The following is a 23,808-nucleotide window of genomic DNA, read 5'->3' as shown; positions in this document are numbered from 1 at the left end:
TCTTCCAGAGTCCCAGTCAGACTCAGGATAACTCAACCCACGGAAAAATGGCAAGCTTTATGCTCAGGTCCTTCCAGACATGAGGCCAAGGAAATCTGTGCCGCATGGATTTCCTGCAATAAATAGAACTGTTTACATCCAGCAGCTCCTCTTCACATCACAGCCAATTACAGATCATCATGCAGTGCCACATGAAGATGGCAGCAGACTAGCAGGCAATTATTGGGTCTTTCATGCTGAAAACGTATTTGTCCCAGGGGAATAAGGCATCTGCATAATTAGCAATAGCAGTTACACAAAAAATAATTAGCCTGCTGAAAGCTTGAAGGAAGAAAAACTGTAATTTTTGCTTCAAGAGGCTGACTAATTACATGCCAAATAACAAAACAGAGATGCACTAAGAATCATCGAGAAACCAACATGGATTTTAACTTCATATTCTAGACAGAGAAAGGTCCTCTGGTAGCCTAGCAACAAGCAATACTTCAGCATACCAAAGCTTTCCTGCCTTGATGAAACCCTGCGCATACCATGCAAACCTCCCCCACCCCACTGCTCATTTGATTCCTGTATTATCAGACAGCAAAAACAAGATCTGGCCAAAAATAAAAATAAAATTCAAGATAAACTCAAAGCAGCACTAATGGTTCATGGTATAGAAAGGTAAATAAACGTCTGAAAATAATCATGCGTAACAAAAGTCATTCTGATTAGAAATGATGCGCAATACTTACACGTGGGGTCAGGATGTGACCTGTTCTTTGAAGGACCTTTTCTAGTAAAGGTGAATTAATTTTTGTTCACCTGGCAATTTGTCTCTCAGGAAGCATGAGTTAAGAGAGATCTTTAACCAGCAGCACCAGCACTCATCCCACCCATCGCTGGGAGCAGCCCAGAAAGCTTACCACAAGCAAACCTCAGAGCTAGAAGATGGTTTTAATTGTAATTCTCCTCTGACAACTTATTATGTTTCATCACTTCAGAAACAATTCTTGCCATCCCAACCTGCCCAGCTCTGCAAGAAGTCAGGTTTGGCAACCACCAGTCACCACTACTCTCTTTATTCCATCTTCCCTACCCAAGAAGTACAGATTTCATGTACTCATACATAAGATCACAAAGTTAGACTGACACTTTGCTAGTAATATGGGAAGTCCAGACACAACTTTAGCTGGTTTTGCCATTTCAGAGGCATGCCTCAACCCTGTCCACATAAAGCCCTTACCCTAAGAGGGGAATCTGAGAAGAAATGTGTTAATTTTCAGACAGGTCTGTTCCATGGCCTGATCCCTGCCAGCAGCACCAGCCCCTGCCCCACCTAAGTGACCTGTGGGATCCAAAGGCAGAAAATCCAGAGCAAGCAGATACATCTTCTGCAATGCTATACTGTGCTGACAGGTGCTTACAGAACTGAAATCTGCACAAACATTTGCCCATCTGCCTTCCCAAACCTCTGGGAGACATGCAGCTTGTGTAGAGCTAGAAACTGCACAATCTAGCTACAGAGAGGCACTTACATGAGCTTTTCAGACATAACCAGCTTACCATAATGCCCGAACTCATCCACTCCGCACTATAATATCAACTATCACATACTGGTAGTGTGCTCTCACAGCTGCTATGGGCAAGGCCTGGTAGGGTTACAAACAAAAAGGAGTGGTAGCAATGGCATCAGATAGGCATCCACAATCAGTACTGTACTCTGCCAGACACAAAGGATTAACAAGACAAAGTTGTTTCCTGACAAAGGCTAATCTTTTGGTTGTGCAATATTTATCATTTTCCCTAATGACTGACAGATACTGAAAATGTCACCTTTGTTCAGAAGCAGGAGGCGTGAGGGATGTATGAAACCCTACAAACTTAGCTTGCCTTTAAGTCATAACAAACTTACTAAACCATGGGTGAAGGTAAGCCTTGCCCACCAGCTGACGCAGTCTCAACAAGATGAACTGGAAGTTGGACAGAGTTGTTGACACGTTAGACATGAGAGCAAGCATGCCATGCTTGTGCTGCTCTTGGAAGACAAGGAAGAAGCAAGGACCTTGCCTACAGGACTATGGAAAACAGAACTCTACCTCAAATGCATATTAAAAATACGTATTAAAAACTAATGCTCTCATTATTAATATCACAAATGAGAACTACTTTAATAACTCATGCAACTACAAGTTTTTTCACTCAGACAAAAAAATAATAATCCTGTTAGACCACTGGGAGATCCTTCCATACTACATCATGCTCTGACCCTATAAGCACCCCACACTCCTCTACTTATTTCCTGGAGAGATGGCACTCTAAGAATCAGCTGTTTATAAGGGATCATCCCTATCAACCCACCTTGCTTCTTTTGACATCTTCAGTAGTGCCAGCAGCTACAAATCACACCACAACATGTGCTGGGATGGCCAGAACCACCTCTAAAGCCAACGGTTAGCAAGCAATGGCTCTGATACCACTCAGGATCGTGCATATCTGCACTATAACTGCATAATAACTAATAACTGCACAGCTAATAATTGCACTGCAAATCTCAATGAACTTCAGTCTCTCACTTGAAGTTCAGTTTTTACACACATCTCATCTATCTTGCATTAACGTTGCTCTTATCAGTTGTGACACACACTATTTTCTACAAAGAACACCTTCATTTGGGTTAGAAAAGCCCATGTAAACTTTATTTAGCTAATGCCACGATCAACTCCTAAATCTTTTCTCTCCTCTGAGAGAATAAACCCAACAAAAATCCCACCCTCAGTCATCATCCCAGCACATTTGTTTAAAATGATACCACAGCAACACCTCTCACCACAAGACACAGTCTATCTCCTCCAGCTCCACAGAACAGCAATCTACAATGCATAAATTGACTTTTTGTGTTCTGAAAATCCAGTCTATTCCACAGAGTAAATGACGTTTGCAGAAATTCTACCTTAGCCTACCCAAGTGGAAAGCAAAGAACTTGGATCAAGTGTATGCTTGTTTCAGTTTAAGCTAGGATCTCAGAAGAACATCTACATGTTGTACCTATTAAGATGCTTGTTAACGATTAAATATTTGCATCCTCTTTTTACAAGGGCATTTGCTTCTCAACTGTACTCATAAACAGATGAGCATACCATAAACCACAAGCACCATCTACCTACACAGACTACTTTCCTACTTTATACAAAATCACAGAAGTGTTTTATCCCATTCCATCACAAAGGAACCTGCAACAGGTTTTCATCATTCCCAGATGCAGAAGGGAACATCACACATTTTGGAATAACCCAAAATATTACTTAATTATCAAATAAATCCATTTTATTATCTCCTGCAGAAATTAAGTCTACTGTACTTTAAAAATGAGTATGGCAAGAAGAAGGGCACCTTGGAAGTGAAAACATATTTTCCCCCCCAAAAGAGCAGAGATCTCTACTCTCTTGGCTTCTAAGAGCTGTGGAAAAGAATGGAGACATCATCTCTCCTACTCTCAGCTTTGCAGAAGGCACAAATCCAAGAGGCACCTGCAGCACCGAACTCATGTTTTTCATCTCTGCTCTTGGCAGAATGATGAATTCCCTCCTTTGAACCAGAAATTCACTCAAAAACATTCCTAAAAGTAAGCAGTACATGAACAGCAGCAACAAGCTCTTGTTTAAAAGCAAGTAAAACCCAAGTCTCAGACAAGAAAACAAAATAAACCTCTGTTGAGAGCTTTAACCTATTACCAGTCATACACATACAAAATAAATGAACTTAAAAAGTGCAAAATACAATTCTCAAGCAACGTTAACACAGTAGTGTTTGATGTTCATCTGCACACCCTGTGCTTTGTAGAACATTAAAACTGAAAAGGCTGCCTCCGTTATTTTTTACTTTATTGACAATTTAAAGTAACACGCACAGAGACTTGAAAACAGAAGTTCCATTTCCCTAATGACAGTCAAGGAAAAGGAAGACAGCAACACCTCATGATCTCAGAATTCTTCTTGGTGCTGCTAGGAATGCAGAACTGACCAACTAAACATCAATTTTGTTTTCTGCAGAAGTGATGCAGACATTTGTGAATTATCATTCAGACTTGTTTCTCTTAGCAGAACATTGGCTTTGCATCCATTTGAATGTCTCACTGATTGAAAACTACTGAAGATACCAAAAAGAATCCAGGTACTTCTACTCACCACTTGAGCTCTGGATCATGTTTCCAGATTTTTGGACCTCGTCAAATTTCGTGAAAATTACATTCAATCTGTTTGTAAGTTAAAGAAAGAAATCCACAATCAACAGTTGAATTTAATCTTTAGGAACCTTCTACTTTAAGATGTTACAGGACAAATTTTGTTTCAACTCAGGTCATTGAGAACACTGTCAGAAACATCAAGGGGGAGGGGAGTTACTGCAAAATTAAAAAAAAAAAAATCACAACATGCAATGACTGATAAAAAACAGAAGAGGGATACTGCAGAGATGAAAGAAATACGACTGGAAATACAACACTGAAGATGTGGCAGATCTCATTGTAAAAATACCTTTCCAGTTCATGATTACTTTGCCTATTTTTAACAATTTGCAGAAAAAAAATAAGAAGAAATGCAAACTTTGCACAACACTCGTTTGGCCGTGACATTTCTTTCCTAAGCATCTCACAGGCCCAGCGGAGCATGAGATCTTTACAGCATCTCATTATTCTTTCCTAGAGATCATACTCCGAGGCCACACTACAGCAGATGTTTCCATGGGAAAACAAGAGACAGCAGCATTCCTTCCATCTGTGTGCACCCCGCCTCTGAAACAACCTCTCCCAATGCTCCCCCTGTGTACAGTCTGTCATCTATGCCATTCTCAGGTTTAATTCTGTTCTGTCCTGAATGTCAGAGACTAAGTGCATGTAGGATGGAAGAAAAACTCTGACCCCGGGAAGGGGTTCAATTATGCAGCATGTGAAGCTTCATAAAGGAAAGGAAATAAAAAGAACCCCTAAACAGTTAAAATATAGGGACATTCTCAACATACCGGGATTGGGGTAATCCTTTTTTACTGAGATCAGCCCTTACACGTTCACCAACATGTCTGTAGATTTCCACAAGGCTGTTTATTGCTGCATCTCGAACCTGAAAGAGAGATGTGAGAAGTCAATCATCTGCGCAATCTAAAGAAATAAATCCCTGCCCTACCTTGGAGAAAGAAATTTGCATATTTCTCAGCAACAACAGTTGCCACTATGTGCACAACCACAGCATCCACAAGAGCTTCCATTCTTCCATTTCAGATAGCAGCAGGATCAGTAGGTCTAACTTTGCCAAACTTCCACACTGATGATAAATGTATATCAGAAGGGTAATCAGTCACCCAAGTCACCACGTGGATAAATGACTCAGGCTCAGTACTCAGCTGGCCTGCTACAAACAAAGCAATTTCCCAATCAAAACTGCACAAAGTATCCCTGCAGTAAAGCTCATTCTGACCCAGATGACATTACCCAGCACAAGAAAAACAATACATAGAAATACATGCAACAGAAGAATGAAGGCACAACAACCCTTGTAGTCTTGCTGTACTCCTGGTCCTTAGTCACATACTTCCACTGAAGTCCAGACAACAGGCAAAGAAGCAAAAAAAAAAAAAAACCCAACTACAGAGACAAGAACTAAAAACTCCCAACTCTCTGGCCAGTCATCAAACTCACTGTAACACAACAGAAAGGCAGTATCACTAATGGCTAATTGCTTACTTTTGAGTGTCCCAGGCTTTAACTGCAACCCTAAGTATCTCACAGGAGCAAAGGCTGTATGAGCAAATGTAGTTTTACATAAGTTTCCAAGCTGACTTGCAAAACTGACTGCTGGAAATCCCAGTGCAGTGACACATTTACATACCAACACTCCCTTCCTCTGGGAGGCAAACAGGTAAGCAATCTGCTCTGTCTGCTGGAATACCATCAAGCCATGCACTTCTGCTTGCTTCCAACATTAACCTTCCCCTCCACACGCCCTCACTCAACAAAGGGGGTTCCCAAAGCTAAGGCTGGTTGCTGACTACACTGAAACCACCAGTGCTGGAGCAGAGCTGCAAACAGAAACAAAGAAAGCATGGAAACACAACAGCACTGGGCCTGAACGCATCAGGGCTAGATACAAGGTATTTCTGTGGGTCCAAACTAAAATTAGCTTTATGTGGCAAGGAAGGACAGACATGCACACCCTACTTCCTAGGGAAGAATGACTAACACTCTTCTTTCACCCTGCTCTCCCCCTTTCTACATCATTTCCATCCAGAATGTTCTGAAATGCCACCTTCGTGTATTTCAGCCCTAATTTGCTAGTTTTGCCTTTCTGCCCCACAGTCCAGCACTGCAGCACAGGACACAGCCTTCCAGGTGCCAACAGGGCAGCTTTCAATACTGAGCATGGCAGGAGGAAGTGGGGAGGCCAGCACGTGCAGACTGTTTCTCCACAGAAATGGAGGCACACTGCAGCTGGTCAGAGGGAAGACACACTGCTCCTCAGCAGTGACTACACTGCACATATCTGCATGAATCAGTCACCATGGGCTACACACCAGCCACAGCAGCCAAGGGCTGTGACTGCCCAACAAGCAGCCCTGCTGCCGCTCTGTCCATAGCGGCAACAGCCCCAAACACACCAGGCCACAGGCTGCCTAGCAGGGAAATCCTGGAAGGCTCACAAGGCTGTGTGAAGCTGAAAGGGCAATAAGAAAACAGCTTCTGATACCCACAACAAAAGGGGAAAATGCCACACTTGATGTGGACCTTTGTTTCTCCATCATGTTTCACCAAGAGAGGGCAGCACTGACCCAGCAAATGGCCCAGACGTCCCACAGCTCAGAAGGCAGGCTGCTGCTGACAGACTGGTGTTCAACCAGTTCAGGTATGAACTTTGCACAGATGAGGTGGAACAGGTCCCCAAGAGATGAGTCATTAAATCAGCCTCATTTCCCACTCCGTTCTGGAAGCTGAGATTGGGCTGTGCCAGGCACACGAAAGGCAGCAGTGAGGGAACACATTTCAGTCCCCTCACCGGCTTTCTGGTTTCTGCAACAAGCTCACTGATGCCAGGACCACAATGCCTCTGCACAGCAGCAACTCAGCATCCCCACAGAGTAACAGCTTGCTCAGCCACAGCTCAGGAACAGGGAGCACCCTGAATCTTACACTTCCTTAGAAGCCTTCACAGAGGAACCAGCTTATCCTCCCTGTGTTGCCAAAAACGGGAAAAGCTGCTTCTCACTCGGCCCTCCCCTTTAGCAAGGGGAGGCTTCAGAGCCACTACAAACCCATTCCACAGTTGTCACCTCACGCTTCCCTTCAGCTACATTCCCACTCTAAACTTGGATCATGAACACCACCACCCATGTTGGATAGAGATCTGAAATATTCAGAACCTGCAGGTGCCTGCACTACCTCACATTAATCTGAACTCTGCTTCCTTATCCCCTTCTCTCACTAGCATCGCACATTTCCAATTTCAGATTAGGTTACAAGCTCTCTTTGGCAAGAGAGCTCTCTCCTACGTAACAGAACTGGGAAAACCCCAATTTAGGATGTTAAAATTGCAACAAAGCTAGCAGACAAGATACAGACAATTGCATCTTCCAAAGCAGGATAGAAAGCACATAGAAGCAACCAGATACTTCTTACAGTATGTACTGCTGATGTAAGTTTCCTATACAACTTATCTTCTCTCTGCCCCTTGTTCACAATCTCTCCATACAAGCGCTGGCAGTGCATGTGGCCAGGCTGTCAGTCTGGTCCCATTTGCCCTCCCTGCCCAAACTGGTTCTTATCTGAAGGTACACAGATGCCTCACTGAGCCTGAAGGGATGCCTGCAGCTTCCCATGCACTCAGCTGTAAGGTACAGGAGTAATTCTCTTCCTAGACAGATTTCCTGTTCTGTTCAATATCGTCTGCAGATTGATGCTGTTCCATTGAATTTCTGATTCTACTGTAGGCATATTATAACTCTGACTCACACAAAATCAACCAAGAGCTTTTCATAAACATCATTCACCAACAGCAGCACATTTTTCAGCTAATTTATCAGCTGGAATACAGAGCCCCACCTACCAACAATGGCACTCAACACTACTTTCAGAAGCAACTCACAGCAAAAGCTTACCTGGCTGTTCGGATCTCCAAGTAAGTTACATATATGCGGCACTATCTTACTCAGTGTTAAACTCTGAGCTCCAGATCTGGGAATAAAGAACAAAAAGGAGATCGGTGTGAACCACAGAGCAAGTCTGCAAGCGTAACTTAGAGTTGCAGGAGATTCTGACTTACGCATTGAGTGTTGCAATAAGGCAGAGACAGATCCCTTCTCTTGTCCGGAAATTCTTGTGTTTGAATCCTCCTAACATCCTATCCCACACATACTGTGGGAGACAGAAAACAAAGTGAGACAAAACAGGAGGCCAGGGAAGAGAGATTCATTCTTTCATACACTGTAACATTTTTGCATGACAAACTTTAAGTCCATTCAAGCTGAATAAGACAACAAGCAGTAAAACATTTTTAAGTATGACTAGTTCTTCGCTGAATTCATACTAACTTGCCACAAACTAAAATAACAGCACTATACAAAGCAAGTGCCTTCCAGCACCCAGAACAATTACACTGACTGCTCCTTGATAAATCCAAGCAGCATTCACACACTCCCATGCAGACCCTGACCACCCAGCCATCCAATAGCATTCTCACATATGAATCATTCATAACAGAGCCATAGGGAGACGAGGGCATTAGAGACTGCCATAGGAGAATACTCTGATAGAAGAGAAAGTAAGGAGAAGTTAACATCTACACAAAGTACCAGGACACCAACAACAGAAATACTCAAACAGCTCCACTTCAAGCAGCTCCTCTCTCACACACCACAAAGGGCTGTGAAGCATACCTGAGGATTAGCAGCCTGTTCCATGATTTTCAGCAGCAAGGTCTGATCCTGCTCCCGCACAGAGTCCTTGGAATCCCCCAGCCTATCCAGCAAGCTGGGCAGCACTGCAAAAGGAGAACAGCAACATCCAAATCCCTCAGAAGGAAATCACCACAGCCACACAGCCCCTCTGCCCCTCATAGGAGGGTGAGACATCAGAGCTGTGCCACAGGAGGGGAAAGGCAGCATTACTCCCAGCCCTTACCTGTGCCAATCTGAGCCTTGAAGCGGTCCTGCAGGCGGGACACCAGTGCGGAGATGATGTCGATCCCCAGCAGCACCACCTGGAAACAGAGGACAGGTGTCAGCATGAGGTTGAGGCCAGGCAGGAAGCAGACCCTGTGGGCTCGCTTCACAGGGCTTCCAGGAGCATGGAGAGCACTGAGCTGTGGTGCAGAACCCACACTGTTGTACACAGGGTGCACGTGTGCTGTATGCGTAGAGACTGTAGCACATGGGAATAAACACCCTAATTAATTGTTATTACAGTTGTAATCAGGAAATGGCGTGCACTGACATCCGTCTCACCATTCGCCTGCAGAAATTAAACGCGGCTTTGAGGAGGTAACCAGGATCTGAGGAGGGCGGTTCAGGCAGTGCAACTTCGCCCAGGCGATGCCGGGTGCTGCCGGCAGGGGGCGCTCTCCGCCACACTCCCGCCGCGCGGCCCGGCCCCCTATGCAAATCGCCCGGCGGACGGCGCGGAGCACGCTGGGTAGCGCCCCTCCGGCCCACAGAACGCCTTCAACCGAGGCCGCGAGGGGGGAATAGCGGGGCCCAGCGGGAATACGTCCCGCGGACCGCGCCCCCGAGCCGATGGGGCGTGCGAGCAGCGCCGGGAGCGCGCGTCCCCTCACCCTGACCCGCGGCGCGTTCGGCTCGCGCTTAGGGCGGGCGCGCGACAACCACCACCAACCGTCCTTATCTTGGGGTTGCGCGGCCGCTCGATGAACGTGTGGTGAGAGCGGCACTGCTAACGCCTGAGCAACACACGTAGCGCCCGCGTGCGCGCGCGGCGCAATTTTTGGAACCTCGCACCGGCGCGTGAGCCCGGCGCGTTTCTCACATAGCTGCGCGCAGACCGACCTGCTGTGCGCGTGCAGGGCGGCCGCCACGTTCCCTTACGGGCTGCGGCCCTTTGTCCCGAGCTTCGCCCCGCCCCCACCGCTGCAGGTGATGTCAGTGTGGGGGCTGTAAGGAGGTCACGCAGCAGCCGGCTGTGAGCATCTCACAGCAAAATTTAACGACACCACAGAGCACGAAGTCAGCGCTGTAGGAAATCAGCGAGAAAAACAACCTGTGCTACCGACTGGTGCTGCTTCTGGCTCCTCCCAACTCAGTAGTTAGGTGTCTTGCTCACAAACACTGCCACTGCACCATGCACAACTGCTGCCAGCTGAGCATTACACGGCCACATCCTCAGCCAGGAAAATGCAGCTGGCCCTGCAAGCACTGAGATCACGCATGTGTCAGACAGAGCATGAGCTGCAGCTCTGCAGACAAGGCACCTCTCAGGTGCTGAAGGCAGCACGAAGCATCGCACAGAACCACATCAGCTGTAGCAGCTCAAAGCTCCTAGCACAGAAGTGCTGACCCCAACTCCACCTGCAACGCTACAGAACAGAAAATGCTGAGCACACTGTAGGTGGAAGCAAAGTGCTTGTGAGGGGTTAGCTAGCACCTGGAAGAACAAGGCAGCCCAGCACAGGAGCAGCCAGGGGTCTGCTGGGGGGCTGAGCAGGTGCTGCTGTGAGGCACCCATAGACCAGAATGAACAGGGCAGAGGCCATGCACCAGGTGTTAATGTCCATTGCTAGATCACACCAGTAAAGGTTTTTCTTGCCTTGTTTGGGAAAAACACTTAGTGTGCAATAGCATTCTCAGCAGCCATTACTTTTGCAAAGCTCTGGAAAGACCCTAAGAACTGAAGCTTCCCCAGCAATTCCCAGCCTTGCAAGCAGAATGCCTGAGCAGGACCTACACACACCTGTCTCCAGACACTGCCATAACCTGTAGCAGCATAATCATCCCACAGCAGCCAACTCCAATTGAGAAAAGAAGCGCTCAAGGTACTTCGCTAGCTGCAAAATGAAAAACTGCATAGACAATAACCCAAGAGACAGATGTAAGGTACAGAAAGGAGCCACAGCAAGCAAGAGGGAGCACGTCATCCACACAGGAAGGCATCATTTCAGCAGGAGCCTTACTCCTGTGAAGCTGCTTCTTTAGCACCCTGAAATCTTTCTGCCAGGCTGCACAGCAGGGTCACTGCCAGCAAGTGTGATGTCTTCCCAGAGATGAGCTGAAACATCCATCAGTTGACCACAAAGGAAGCCCATAATCACACAAGGACAATGACCTAAATTCTGCTAAATTCCACCTTTGATTATCACAAAATTCCTGTCTGGAATTCCCCCTTGGTTTCTGCCAGAGTCCTTTCTTCACTTTTTGTTGCTAAAGGCTGCTGGAGAGTGCTGCTAGCATCATAGCATTCCAACTGCCAAGTGAAATAGCACTAAGTATTCTACTGGACAGTGGAGCTGGGGGAAAAGGTGGGAGCAAGCAGGCTCCTGGCTCAGCATTCAACCAGCAGAGCTCCAACCAGTCTGTAACCCATGCAGATCTGTTCCAGCTCTTAGTACAGTTCTCCATCAGCTCAGGCACAGTTGTTACTATTTTAACATCTGGCAAGTAGATATCTTTCAAGAATTCGAAATATCTGGTCTAGGAAACAGCAATCAAAATAAAAAAAAAAAGTATCCCCACTCATTCAGAAAGTAATGTTGACTGATGACAATGCTTTCTACATGCTCCAGATCCAGACACCGCAGCCACAAACACATAGGAAATCAGCATTCTTCTGCTTCCTGAATACTTTCCCTCTCTTCAACTCCCACTGACCTCTGAATCTGTCCCTTTGCCTTTCTGGCTGTCACTGGTGAGATCTGGAGCAACAGCTGAAGCATTGCTCCACTGAGCTCCCACATGAGAATAGAACATCTGTTTTCCTCCCTCAGACTGCAAACAGACAGCCCTTCCGTCGCTTCCAACAGATACTCAGTTATATGAGAGAATAGCAGAGCACACTGCATCTACATTAGGGCACAACTATGGGCCACTCTGGCACACAGCATGCAGTCAGAAACCCAGAAGAGGTTTCTCAAGCAGGCTACCTGCCCCCAGATGTTGGGGGCTGAGCCAGCCGCCCATAGGCAGGGGCAGACTTCTCACCAGGGCACCAAAGCAGTGGATGCCTGCAGAACAGCTCTGGAGCAGAACATGCACCCAGACCTACACACTGCAATTCAGTTATGTACTTACAGCTTCTCTAATAAGCTACCTAGAAAATCCAGTTACATACAGGTAATATTCCACACCATCCTATACACCTGATATTCCAACTCTGAAGTGGGTGACGACCATCACCACAGGGCAGCTATTCAACAGAAGAGAGTCAGACTGCCTTACTGCAGCCCTGTTGGAAGCCTCCCACTACAGCACTCTCTCCCACGCCAACAGCCTGGCAATATCTGGGTCAGGGTCCAGCTGAGGCACGTGGATGGGCTGATGCTGGTGAAGACACACACCTTCCTGCAGCTGAAGCATTCCAATCTCCAGAGCTGCTAAACCAGTGAGACATTTCACAGAAGTCACTGAATTCCTATAGAACAAAATGAAACAGAAGTGCCGCAAGAGAAGAGGAGGGAATGCTTCCTACACACTGTTTGAAGGAACCAGCATTTTCCTAAGGGAAACAAACATGCCCAGATGAAACAGCTGATAGCACAAGAGGAAAATTCAGTTGGAAAATTTTAGGGACAAGCCACATACATTTACTTCCAGAAATGCACATAAACATGTGAGGCAAATGCTTCCTGTCAGTGCTCCAAGGTCTATGCCACACTGAAAAAAGCACTCTTAGGCTGGAGATGCACAAGCAAGTGTCCCTCAGTTCTTATGGATTAATATAAGAAGGGAATTAATTCAATGTTTAACTGAACCATTAGCTCTTGGATTAATTATTTCAAACGGAACTCTTACGAAACAGAAATACCTCAGAGGAACAAAAGCTGCAAGCACTATACAAGAAGCCACTCAGCTCAGCCTGTGCACAATGCTGGCACTCTGGGAAAGCACCGAAGCCTGCAAAGGAATCAACACAATTCCAAAGAGACAGCAGCTCTTCAAGCCTTGGACCCAGAGCAGAGCTCAACAATGAAATCAGATTGTGGACGTCTCCAGGGGCCAATCAGTTCAACATGCTCCCATCCCACTGCTCAAATTTAGATCAGGTTATTCAAAATTATACTAAGCATTTTGTTTTGTTCGAGCCTTAATATCTAGGCCTTCAACTGCCAGTGATTTTAAACATTCATTAACACTTGAAAGAGTTTCATGTATTCTAGTTAGAAGCAGCCCTGTCCATTTACGAATGGATTTAATGAGCTCCTCTGTCACCAACACCAAGGCTTTGCTGGCAGACTGTGAAACAGATGTGTTTTAATCCTTCTGTAGGCACAGAAGCAGACAAGAGACAACTCTTTGTAGTCCTCCAAGGCTCCAGCTACGTGACCCAATCCATAACAACCGTAGATTTCTAGCTTTCTGTAGGTACCAATGACCTAAGAGACGGGCCAAGCAGCAAGAGCAGGGGTGTGTGTGTGTCTCAAGTTCACACCAGCCACAGCAGGCACTGGTACATTCCTCACAGTAATGAAAAGGCACAGCGCTTTTAGTTTATTTACCTAGGAGGTTTTGTTTAACTTGACAACATCTGATAAAAGTAAAAAGTTCAAAGCCGTACACAACGATAGGCTCCAATTACTGCTCCTCTCTATCAGTCTGTGTCAAAGCAGCCTGGCTCAGGAAGGAGGCTGCTGCCTGCCAGCTCCTTGCAGTATGCGGCACTGAGAATAGGAGGTTGAGTTTCACAGATAGCAACTATGTCAGGCTAGGAAACAGCACTTAGAGAAACAGGAGTTCAGATAAGGCGATGCTCAAAGATAGAGCCAACACACACAAAATGTTTCCCTGATAACACTGCTCCTGCTGCTTATTTAGAGATCCAGCAGCGGCTTTTTCTTCAGTAGAGGCTCTGTAAGAAAAGCCATGCACCTCAGTTGCTACGTCTTACACAAAAGGAATGACATCAACTGATTACGGAGGGAACCCAACTACAGTTGTGTCTCTGTGCCCTTCATCTATTTCCTCCTGTAATGCAGGGCTAAGAGCAACCTGGCAGGACGGGGGAAATATAAACTGATGTTTTCCAAGAGCTTTCATATCCTCATCTGGAATTACAGAGCATTATTACTACCATAAACTTGTCATGGTGAGATCTAGCAGTCTCATCTGTATGTTGGAAGAAGTGTTGTTTGGCTATTCCATATACATCTGCCTGCAGTGCTGGGGCTGTGCCAGCATGCAGTCCAGTTATAAAGTTCAGCCTGAGATCTATACATGCAGGGAGAAAAAAAAAAAAAACATGCAGAGCTACTCTGTACACTCACATCACCATTTAAAGAGATTTCTCCTCTCTCCTTCAAAGGACTTAAAATGTTTTGAGAGCATATATATACATTCTGTTCCTCATCTTCAAATTCATACATCAAAGAAGATGCCACAAACACAAAGCACCATGGAAGCAAAGCACAGATTCTTCATTAACTCTTTCTTTAAAGAAAATAGCTGCAAGAGACACAGGCCTTGCATTCTTCTGGCACATTTTGACTTTTTGTCAACCAAATGGTAAGGAGTTACCTACTCCAGCAAACTTGCTTTAGCAGGGGGTTGAACTAGATGATCATCTATTCTGTGACTCTGAGCTGGGGCATACTGCTGCAGGCCTGATTCTGACCCATCACACTGGCACAAACCCAGAACATGAGGTGCAGTTGCCTGCACCCACATAATTCTCCCCAGAAACAGAAGGGCACAACAATCTGCAGTCATTGCACATTTCTTACCCGCAGATGACTTCATTCAGACCTTTAAAACTACCTAAATGTTACTAGGAGGGAGAAAAACAGTTGCAGAAACACATTTTTGGATCCTAAGCTGCCTGAGTCCGCTGGGCAGCCTGTATGCTCTTTGAAGAGTCGCCCAATTATGTGCTGACCTCACATGTGCCTTGCTGGTTTCTTGGATGAAGTGACTCATTAAATAACCCAAGAGAGTGAAAGCTTTTTACTTTGTAAGACAGATTAATTCAGTTGCATTGTTTTACCACAAAATCCCTCTGGTTCACTAAATAATTTGGACTAGAAGTCAGGACATGGCAGCACCAGCACCTCTGGTGTCATTTGTACCAGAGAGAACAAGGAACAACATCATGGCAAAGTAGTCTCACTCCCTGCTCCACCTTAAGCTGAAATCCCTTCTTAAACGGGTTTGAGAAAGGCTGTAATACCAATCAACACCAGCACTAATTGTATTGTTCCTTTTGCCTGCGTGAGGCAGCATGCAGGCAAAATAACATGCAGGCCAGTAACGCTCTTCCAGTTGACAATGCCTCTGTGAGGATGTGGAGGGATGCTGTTTTGCTTCCTGGACAGGAACCAGGAGGCTGCCAGCAGACTTGCATGCATCACAGCCAGGGCTCAGCTCCAATCCTTCAGTGACCCTCCAGTCCTTCCACAGGAGTCGCAGCTCCAAGCAGTCCCAGCAACAGCCACACTGCATTACACCTGGCAGGAGGCAAGCAGCAACATCAGGGAAGATCTTAATGGACCTCCTGGGCCAGGAACCCACGTGCCAGTCCACATAGCAACTGGTAGAAATAGCCTGGTACAACATAACCCACTGGCTGGGGGATTCTGAACTTTGAGCCTCCGCTGCCTGTGCTCCTGGAGCTGTGACACTGAGCGCTATGCAAAGAGCTGGCCCAGCACGTGCCCCACTGATCACACTGCAGCTCTCCTTTTCCATGAAGTTTAATCAGGAGAGCCCAAACCAAGAGAGCTTTCTGCTCACAGGAGTTGCTCAGAACCTTCTGGAGCAGACTTAAAAGCCACCATTGCTCCTTGCAAGCATTTGCTATGTTCTTCTGGCCTCTATCAATATAGCTTTCCAGGCTGTACAGCCAAGAATTTCACTCAGACTGCCTTGGGCCCTTCTGTCTCTGAGGGTTATGATCTCAGTGCATGTGTATCAATTGCCTCATCTTTCACAAAAATGCCTTTAATTCACATCATCGCATTCAGTTGTAGCACAAGTTCCTACACTCAGGGTGACAAATCAACATTGTGACCCATTTGTCTGCCACAGCACAAAAGCTTCACCACGTTGTCTCCTCAGTATGACTGGAGCTGTGCTCACCCCATCTGCCAGCCTGCTCTTTTCCCTGCCACATGCTGCAGCCTTTCCAGAGATTAGAAGCATCTCTGCCCACGGTGATGCTGTTAGAGCTCCATCCCACATCTCCCCCCACCTCCCCTTTGTTAATGACACTGCTATAGAGCTAGAGCAGAAACCTGGAGAGCGTGGAAACCAGAGCAGCAAGCGTAAAACAAAGACTTGTCTAGAGGATCTTTTTGAACAGTGATGTCACACCTTCAAGGGCATGAAAACCATTAAAGAAAGGCATCAGCAAGGACCCTGCCTTTGTGCAGCTCTACCTGCAGGCAGGAGAGGTCCTTTGTACCCTTTGGTTATTCAGCAGCTGTCTAGTAGGAGAAGTGCCTTGATCTCAGAACCTCACCAAATCCAACAGTTAGAGATGTCTCAGCACAGACAAAGCACTGCCATGCACTGCACAACAAAGTACAAACTGCCAGCTTCAGCTGACAAGCACACTGAAGAGATTTTGCTAGCATGGACTTCAAGAAGGGTGGCAATCAACTTTTCCCTCTAAAAGAAGGATGAAGATAAATCCTCTTAGATTAGCTGGAAAGGAAATTAGCATAAAGAGGAGGAGGACACTGAAACCAAGTAATTCAGAAGGCTTGGAAATCATGACATCATGTATCTTAAGCACAGGTTGAGCAACTGTCTGACAGAAGACATTAAGGCTGAGGTGAGCCTTACACTGCCTTTCCCCATGTCTGAAACTCACACTACATCCTTTCTTCCTTCCCTTCCCCGCAGGACTCCTTCACCAACTCCACACCAGTGACTCCCAACTTAAACAGAAAGAACAGACTTTTCTTCATCACAACTATTGTGGGCCCAGCTCTGAGAAGCACGCGTATCGTGACATTTCTTGGCAGGACAGCCAAGGGAAGCTCTTCTGAGAAGCACTTTCTTCTTGCTGCAAGACACGAGGAGGCATTTGGATTCCATCACAGAGCTGCTCCGAGACCCAATAAAACTCTGCATACTTGTGACATTCATTATTCAACAGCAAACAATAGGTCATAATACACTTCTGGCTATTCTGAACACCCATGCATCTAACTTCACAGACCACACATGCTGGATACTGTATGAAAAAATCTACATTAGCATATTCAGCATGCTCTAGACTGACTTCCTTTGCAATACAACCCAGTTGTGCTGCTTTGCCACAGCAAGACCTGCTCCTGAAGCCAGACTAACACAAACCAAACCTCTCCCAGTTAACTGAACTCTTTTCTGCAACAGTATCAGTGAGCTTAGAACATCTAGGAAGTCTCCAGGCTGCCCAAATCAATATAAAAGTCAGTTTAGGCTTGCAGCATTTTTGTTCATTAGGGACATTCCAATTCCACTGTACTAAATTGTGTCAAATCAAATGAAGAACGTATTTTAAAAAGGTCTCAAGAGTTTGTTGTTCTTCTACAGGTAGGCACCAAACCCTCCATTCATCATTAATGACCCTACAAACAAGCTGGCTGGATGGCTCTTTTGTCTACTTGGCACAGCTCAGCTGCAGTGCAGGCCCATAGTCTGCAAACCTGGAATACATCATCACCACCTCTGTTTTACAGCCTCACAACTGAAGTGCAGTAAAGCTTTTGCCCAGCAGCAGAGAATAAGGTTGGCTGCAAGCAAAGGGTCAACAGGAGGCTCCTCAGTATTGAGTGCTCTTCACCATCACTCTCCTCTCATTCATACACCTGAAATGAAATCCACACAGCTCATTTCAGGTCTGGCTGTCAGCAGTCCTCACCAACTAACAAAGTTGCAATCTAAGTTTCATTATGCCATATTCTAAGTTTGCAAGATGTTGGGGGCATGAGTGGGGAACAGCAAGGCTTCGCCCTCCACTCGTTCCCTAAGAGCCCCAAGGTGCCAGAGGCAGCACCCACCAGGAACCACTGCCACAGCCAGCAGCAGCCAAGCCCTTCCTGCAGCTCCTGAGCAAATTCACAGGGTGGTTTGAGGAACAAGGCCAACAGAGCAGCCTGGGTGCCTGAATCCTGCCAATGCACTTCTCCCTTCTTTAAGCATGCTCCTCAAGACCTTGGGGAACAAAGCATCATTAACCTGGAATGAGAAGCAGCTGCACGTGGTATTAGCTCCAACACCTGTGCACCTAAGCAAGAGAAAATACCTTTTCCCCTCAGAGCTAATCCCTGTAAGGGTACTGCCTTCCCAGCAAGCATTTACTCCGGAAGAAATTCACTTCCCATTCAGTTCATCACAATCCAGCAACTCAGACAGATGTCTCTAATCCGTAACTGGAATCTTTAGAGATGCACACAAAACCCAGTCTGCAGTATTTCAGTCACGTTTTTGTATCTCAAGGGACAAGTGATCCACCCAGACTTCTCCACACTGCTAAGAGTCTTTACCACAGAAACCTATGGAGAGGTCTTCATTCTTTTGGGACTAGACTTAAAACTTCAGAGAAACTACGCATAAAAAGAAGAGTGTAAGAAATGACCAGGGGTTTCTTCCCTGCTGCAGCATCACTCAGCCCAACAGCCTCCTTGATGCAGATGGAGGACAGCTCTCCCACCACTGCTGTGCTCCAGGAACTTATTCTCATCACAGCAGGCCAGTGAGGCTCAATAATAACCTGGAAGGGAAAGCTCTGGGTTCTACAGTGAGCAGAGCAGCAGTGACAGGCTCCAGGAACTACACAGCCTAACGCATCTGACAAAGCAAAAAAGGGAAGAAGTATTTCCACACAAAGTAGGCAACACCAAGAAAGAACCTGTATGTTATTTGCAAGTGCTTCTGCATCTTCAGGGCAAGTATCCTGCACCGCTTTCCAGTCAAACCAACAAAACCTGAGTTTTGTAGCTCAGAAAAAGACTGGGGAGGAGAAATCTTAGAGAATGAAGTCAGAGAAAGCAACCTGTTACTTCTTGCCTAGCTCAGGAGCACAAGCAGAACACACACCCTCAGCAGGGCTGCAGGACAAGGATGCTGTTGGCTTTGGAAGTCACATCTTCCTGGGCTCTGGGATGACACACAAGCTGCCTGGCCTGTGCCTCACTGATTTCCCAGCAAGCAGCTGGGGCCAGAGAGAGCAGAAGTTCATTGGCCCATTTCCAAATTTTTCTGTAGGACTGTCCTGCTACTTCATTTGTGAGCTTGGGACAACATGCAGCCTCCCCATCAGTGCCTGGTGATTAAAGACCATCCCATCAATATTTAAAGCAATCCAATCTCCTTGACAGAAGAAAGTACGTTTGTGCCAAGTTTATCATTAAGTCAAGTGAAAAGCTGCATGCTCAAGTGATGGGTTTAGCCATTTTGCTGGTTTGAAAATACTACCAGATCCTTTTGGATGAAAAGCAGAACTGAAAAACAAAAAACAAAAAAACCACATTAATCTCATCCTTCCAAAACTATTTTATTTTCTTTCTTTTGATCTATCATCAAAGACTTCCAGGTTTCGCCTATCATTAACTATGGCAGTCAGAAACACAGTGCATCTCCAACTTCCTTCAGAATATGTAAGGGAAATGAACGTGCATTAAATATTTCCACATCAGATCTTGCAAGGAGAAGCAGAGGCCTTGCCTCTTACCAGGCAAGGGGTTTTTGTTTGCTTAAGTACTGAACAGCTCTGGTGAAGGCCTGAGCTCTCAGACATCACTCAGCCTGAGGGTTCCAGGCAGACGCAGTTCATACCACCTTAGACCACTACACAAGGCATGTTCGTTCCATCATTGCAGTCTGAGGCCCACCAAGTCTAGAAAACTACGCAAAGATGAACAGAGGAGGCTCAAATGTCCTTCCTTTACTGCACACAGACCACATAGTGTTCTTTACTAACAAAAGAGCATCAACAAAACTGGGAGACCAACAGATACTCTGCAAAAGGAGTACTTTACCTCCCCTTGGCTCTTCCCTGAGCGCAGACACAAGCCTGCTTTCAGTAGAAAGCCAGAGCTCACTGCATTAAGGAGGAAAGTAGCTGTGCAAGTCAAATGAAGAAAGCATCCTCCTTTTCAAGCTTCTTTTTAATCTTTTGATACCAGATAAAAGAAAAATAAGATCTTGCAGGTATGCAAGTGTTGCTAAAATGAACACTGAACAACAGAGGTTCAAAAACCCAGACACAAACAAAAACAATATCCAAATACAGCCTAAGTGTGTCAGCTGCAAACACAGGGAACCCATCAGTGAGCACAGTGATCCTGTGGCTCAGCCTCACCTGGGGGCAGCACCCACCTCCCACCCTGCTAAGCCTCAGCCCTTGATTGCAAGGAGTACAGTGCACCTCCAACCCTGCAAGGATGAGGGCATACCATGGGTCCTGGGGCAATCCACACAGTCCCTCAGCTCTTACATCTGCTGCAGAGCACAACTGCCCTTTGCAATCAAAGGCATAACTCCAAATGACAATCCAGTTAGCAATTCCAGTAAGTCAGCCACTCTTTTCCCTGCTAGTTACACCTATACTGATTCTATTCAAGCCAAAGGAGATTCTTAATTTTCTCCAAAATAACCAAGAACAGAATACAGAATGTCAAAACAGCATTGTTTGGAAGCAAGGGAACAGCCTTCTCACACCACTGATCTGGGAAGGGCAAAGGAAACAGCAAGGACATGGGAACAAAAACTCATTTGAAACAGTGTTATCTCTCATCAAGCCATATTAAAGAACAGAGCCAGCAAAGACCATGACCTCTTTACTCCTCTATTATTTGCACCAAAATCCGATTTTTAGAGGCAGAAGGGGCTCATTAGGTCAGTTAATCTGACAGCCTACACAGTACAGTTCGTGGAATCCCAACCAGCTCCCTCTGCTCCAACACCAATTATGTTCTGTGAACAGAGCATTTCTTCTGGAACAGCATCGGGACTTAACCTGATTTAGGATCTTCAAATCAAATAAAGGAAGAAGATGAGAACTAAGAATTCTGTACAGTGATTTATTTTTTGTTAACAATACAACCGTTGCATATACCTCAGAAAAACAGACACGAGGATCCTCCACCCCACCAAGATCCACATGCAGCAGTTTCCAAACTTCTGAAGCATACATTACCTTCATACCTCTCTGATAAGGCTATGGATTACTCCACAGGAAATGCAAGCAAGCAGTGGTCTCACTTATTTCTAATTATCTTCTATAGCTCCCTAAACAAGGATCTGAGCTCCACAGGCACCACAGGTGTCAAAGCTGCAGTACTCCATGCAGCTTGCACACACACCAAGAAGGCTCACACTGTCCCCATATCAATTCCCATGGCAGTGTCCTCCCTCCCCCCAAAAAAGCTGAACACAGAACAGCCACACTTTTTTCCCATCTTCTGTTCTGTATAAGCTTTATACAGAAAACATCATCTTTCACAAACATTCACACTGCTATAGTAATTGGCATAAAAGATGATTTCTGATAAGCCCACATTTAATTGGCCATAAAAAAAAAACACTTAAGAAAAGCAATGTGTTTTTACTTCAAAACCACCAGGAGTATAAGGAAACTCAGACTTGCAAGCTTCAAAAGAGAGTGGGAAAATCTTAATCTTCCATCACACACACTGACTTCTGTAACAAAGAAGCAAATAGGATTTGATAACCCCAATTACTTATTAAAGGTTAGTGTGGAAGGAAGCATCTCCTAGAAAAAAAAAAGCCATAAGAAACAAAATTCAGACAAATTATCCTTATTAACAGATATTACTTCAAGACACAGATGTTATTTCAAGCATTTCATGTGTTAGCTGTGTTATTTACCCAAAGTGATGTCCCATCTCCAAGCAGGCAGCACAGGGGCTGTGCTAAGCAGCTGCTGGGGTCATTTTGAGTTTCTCCTGACTTCAGAGGCAGCAGAAGCTGGCTGTCAATGAAGCAGCAGTTTCCCATTGTCCCAGCCTTACCACACCTTTCCTGAATACAGAAGACAGCTCTTGAGAATTTTCAGTTGCTGCTCAGACAAGTCTGGCTGCAGAGCTGTTTTCTGCATACACTCTATCATCACACGGCTGCTCTCACAACCCTAAGTGCCTGCCTAATCCCCAGAGAGCAGCCCCCAGCAATGCCTCCTTTTCCCCTTAGCTTACAGATGCCACTCACAGCTGCTGATAGCTTTTCAGTAAGTCAGAAGATAAACGGGCTGGAGCAATCTTCCTGCCCTCCCCAGAGCAATTTGCTGGCCCACTTCTCATCCCAGTGAGCACCATCCCAAAGTCCTGCCCTCAGCTCTCCTTGCCTGTGTGCTTACTTCCCTCCTCAATTAAAAAGAGGCACACGACAACCTGTCCTCCTGCTCTGTTCTCCCAGAGGATATATGCCATGGGGAAGGCAGGTATCCACCCTCATCTTTTGCCACAAATCCACCATTTCTCAGACCAGCAGCTCCCCTCTTCCCAGTACGCACAATCTCCTGACTTGTTCACCCTCCTCACACTCCCCACAGGACTTTCCCTGAGACTTCAGAGCTGCCACCACCACTTAGCCTGTGTGACAGCCAGATCTGAGACACGGCCTCACACACCACTCCCCACATCGTCTCAGTAGGTGTCACTTCCTTCAAAGCACAGCCAGAGCACAGCACTGTACTGGAGCTGCAGCAGCACCAAATGAGGATGACAGTAGCAGGATCACCTCCGTCCCTCATCCAGTAATTATGCTGATGTGGGACCAACAACCCTGAGATCACCATAAAACACACTCCTGAAAAATCTTTGGGATAGATTTGCACTCAGGTTTTAAAAAGGAAATACAAAGGCACATTGCAGCAACTAATCCTAACTCTCTAACTTAAACTCCCTTCCCTTCATCTCGTTTCCCTCCTTTACAGTCACTCAAATGCTTGGGGAACCCATGAGATCTGCATGCCCAAGATGACCAGTAGACATGGCAAGCAGCCTTCTTTTCAGACAGAAGTCATTAAAACACCTTTCTTCTGACCTCATAACAGAGCCACCACCTACAAAAGCATTTCCAAGTGATCTTCCATCTACACCACACTCTTCTGCTCCAATTCCCATGCACTAATTCCTCCTGAAATGAAAGATGCCTGAACGAGCTGTTAAATACCATCAGCCAGCAGTACTTCAGCTGCAGCACACTGAAGGGTAAACATCTGGGATAAGACCACTCTGCTTCCTACTATTCACCTCCTTCTCAAAGAAGCAGGCCTGCTGAATATGAAGCATCTTTCCAGCAGCACTGCATACACACTCAAGAAACACTGTGTGGCTTTGACTTGATCGATGATCAGTTATTCACTGATGATCTAAGGCGGCTGGTAGAGCTCTCAAAATTAAGCTGTGCTACAATAAAAGCTAATTAATGTATTTATAGTAAACTAAGGGGAATGGTGTTTTATAATGTGCATCAAGGAAAAAATTTGGTAGTTGCAGGAGTGAAATACATCCTCAGTGTCAGTGCCAACATCAGTACCCACTGCCAGGGACAGCAGCAGAACGTATGCACAGCCAAATCCTTGCAGGTCATGAACTACTCCAATTCTGTCTTAAGAAATTTCTTAAGTGCTGGAGATTGAAGGCTCTTGATAGGAGGAGTTCTGTACCACATCATTCC

General features: G+C 45.8%; 1 protein-coding gene and 1 non-coding gene across 7 annotated transcripts in view; one reads left to right on the top strand and one right to left on the bottom strand.

The window, feature by feature from the left end:
• CLASP1 (cytoplasmic linker associated protein 1) overlaps positions 1-23,808 on the bottom strand; it is a 154,846-nt gene that overhangs the window by 111,622 nt on the left and 19,416 nt on the right. For all 6 annotated transcript variants that reach the window (XM_048954032.1, XM_048954035.1, XM_048954033.1 and 3 more), the window contains 6 exons: positions 9,143-9,221; positions 8,899-9,002; positions 8,286-8,377; positions 8,122-8,197; positions 4,999-5,096; positions 4,167-4,234 (listed from right to left, as the gene is read on the bottom strand). In XM_048954032.1, the coding sequence (XP_048809989.1) occupies positions 4,167-4,234; positions 4,999-5,096; positions 8,122-8,197; positions 8,286-8,377; positions 8,899-9,002; positions 9,143-9,221 (517 nt within the window). The remainder of the gene's footprint in view (positions 1-4,166; positions 4,235-4,998; positions 5,097-8,121; positions 8,198-8,285; positions 8,378-8,898; positions 9,003-9,142; positions 9,222-23,808) is intronic.
• On the top strand, positions 9,852-9,969 carry LOC125697278 (U4atac minor spliceosomal RNA). Its single transcript, XR_007378749.1, has one exon. It is a non-coding gene; the product is annotated as a U4atac minor spliceosomal RNA (small nuclear RNA).

The sequence above is a fragment of the Lagopus muta genome, chromosome 8, assembly GCF_023343835.1.
Source record: "Lagopus muta isolate bLagMut1 chromosome 8, bLagMut1 primary, whole genome shotgun sequence".
Taxonomy (NCBI): Eukaryota; Metazoa; Chordata; class Aves; order Galliformes; family Phasianidae; genus Lagopus; species Lagopus muta.
Note: the sequence above shows the minus strand (reverse complement) of the source record. Positions and strands in the feature narration are given on the sequence as shown.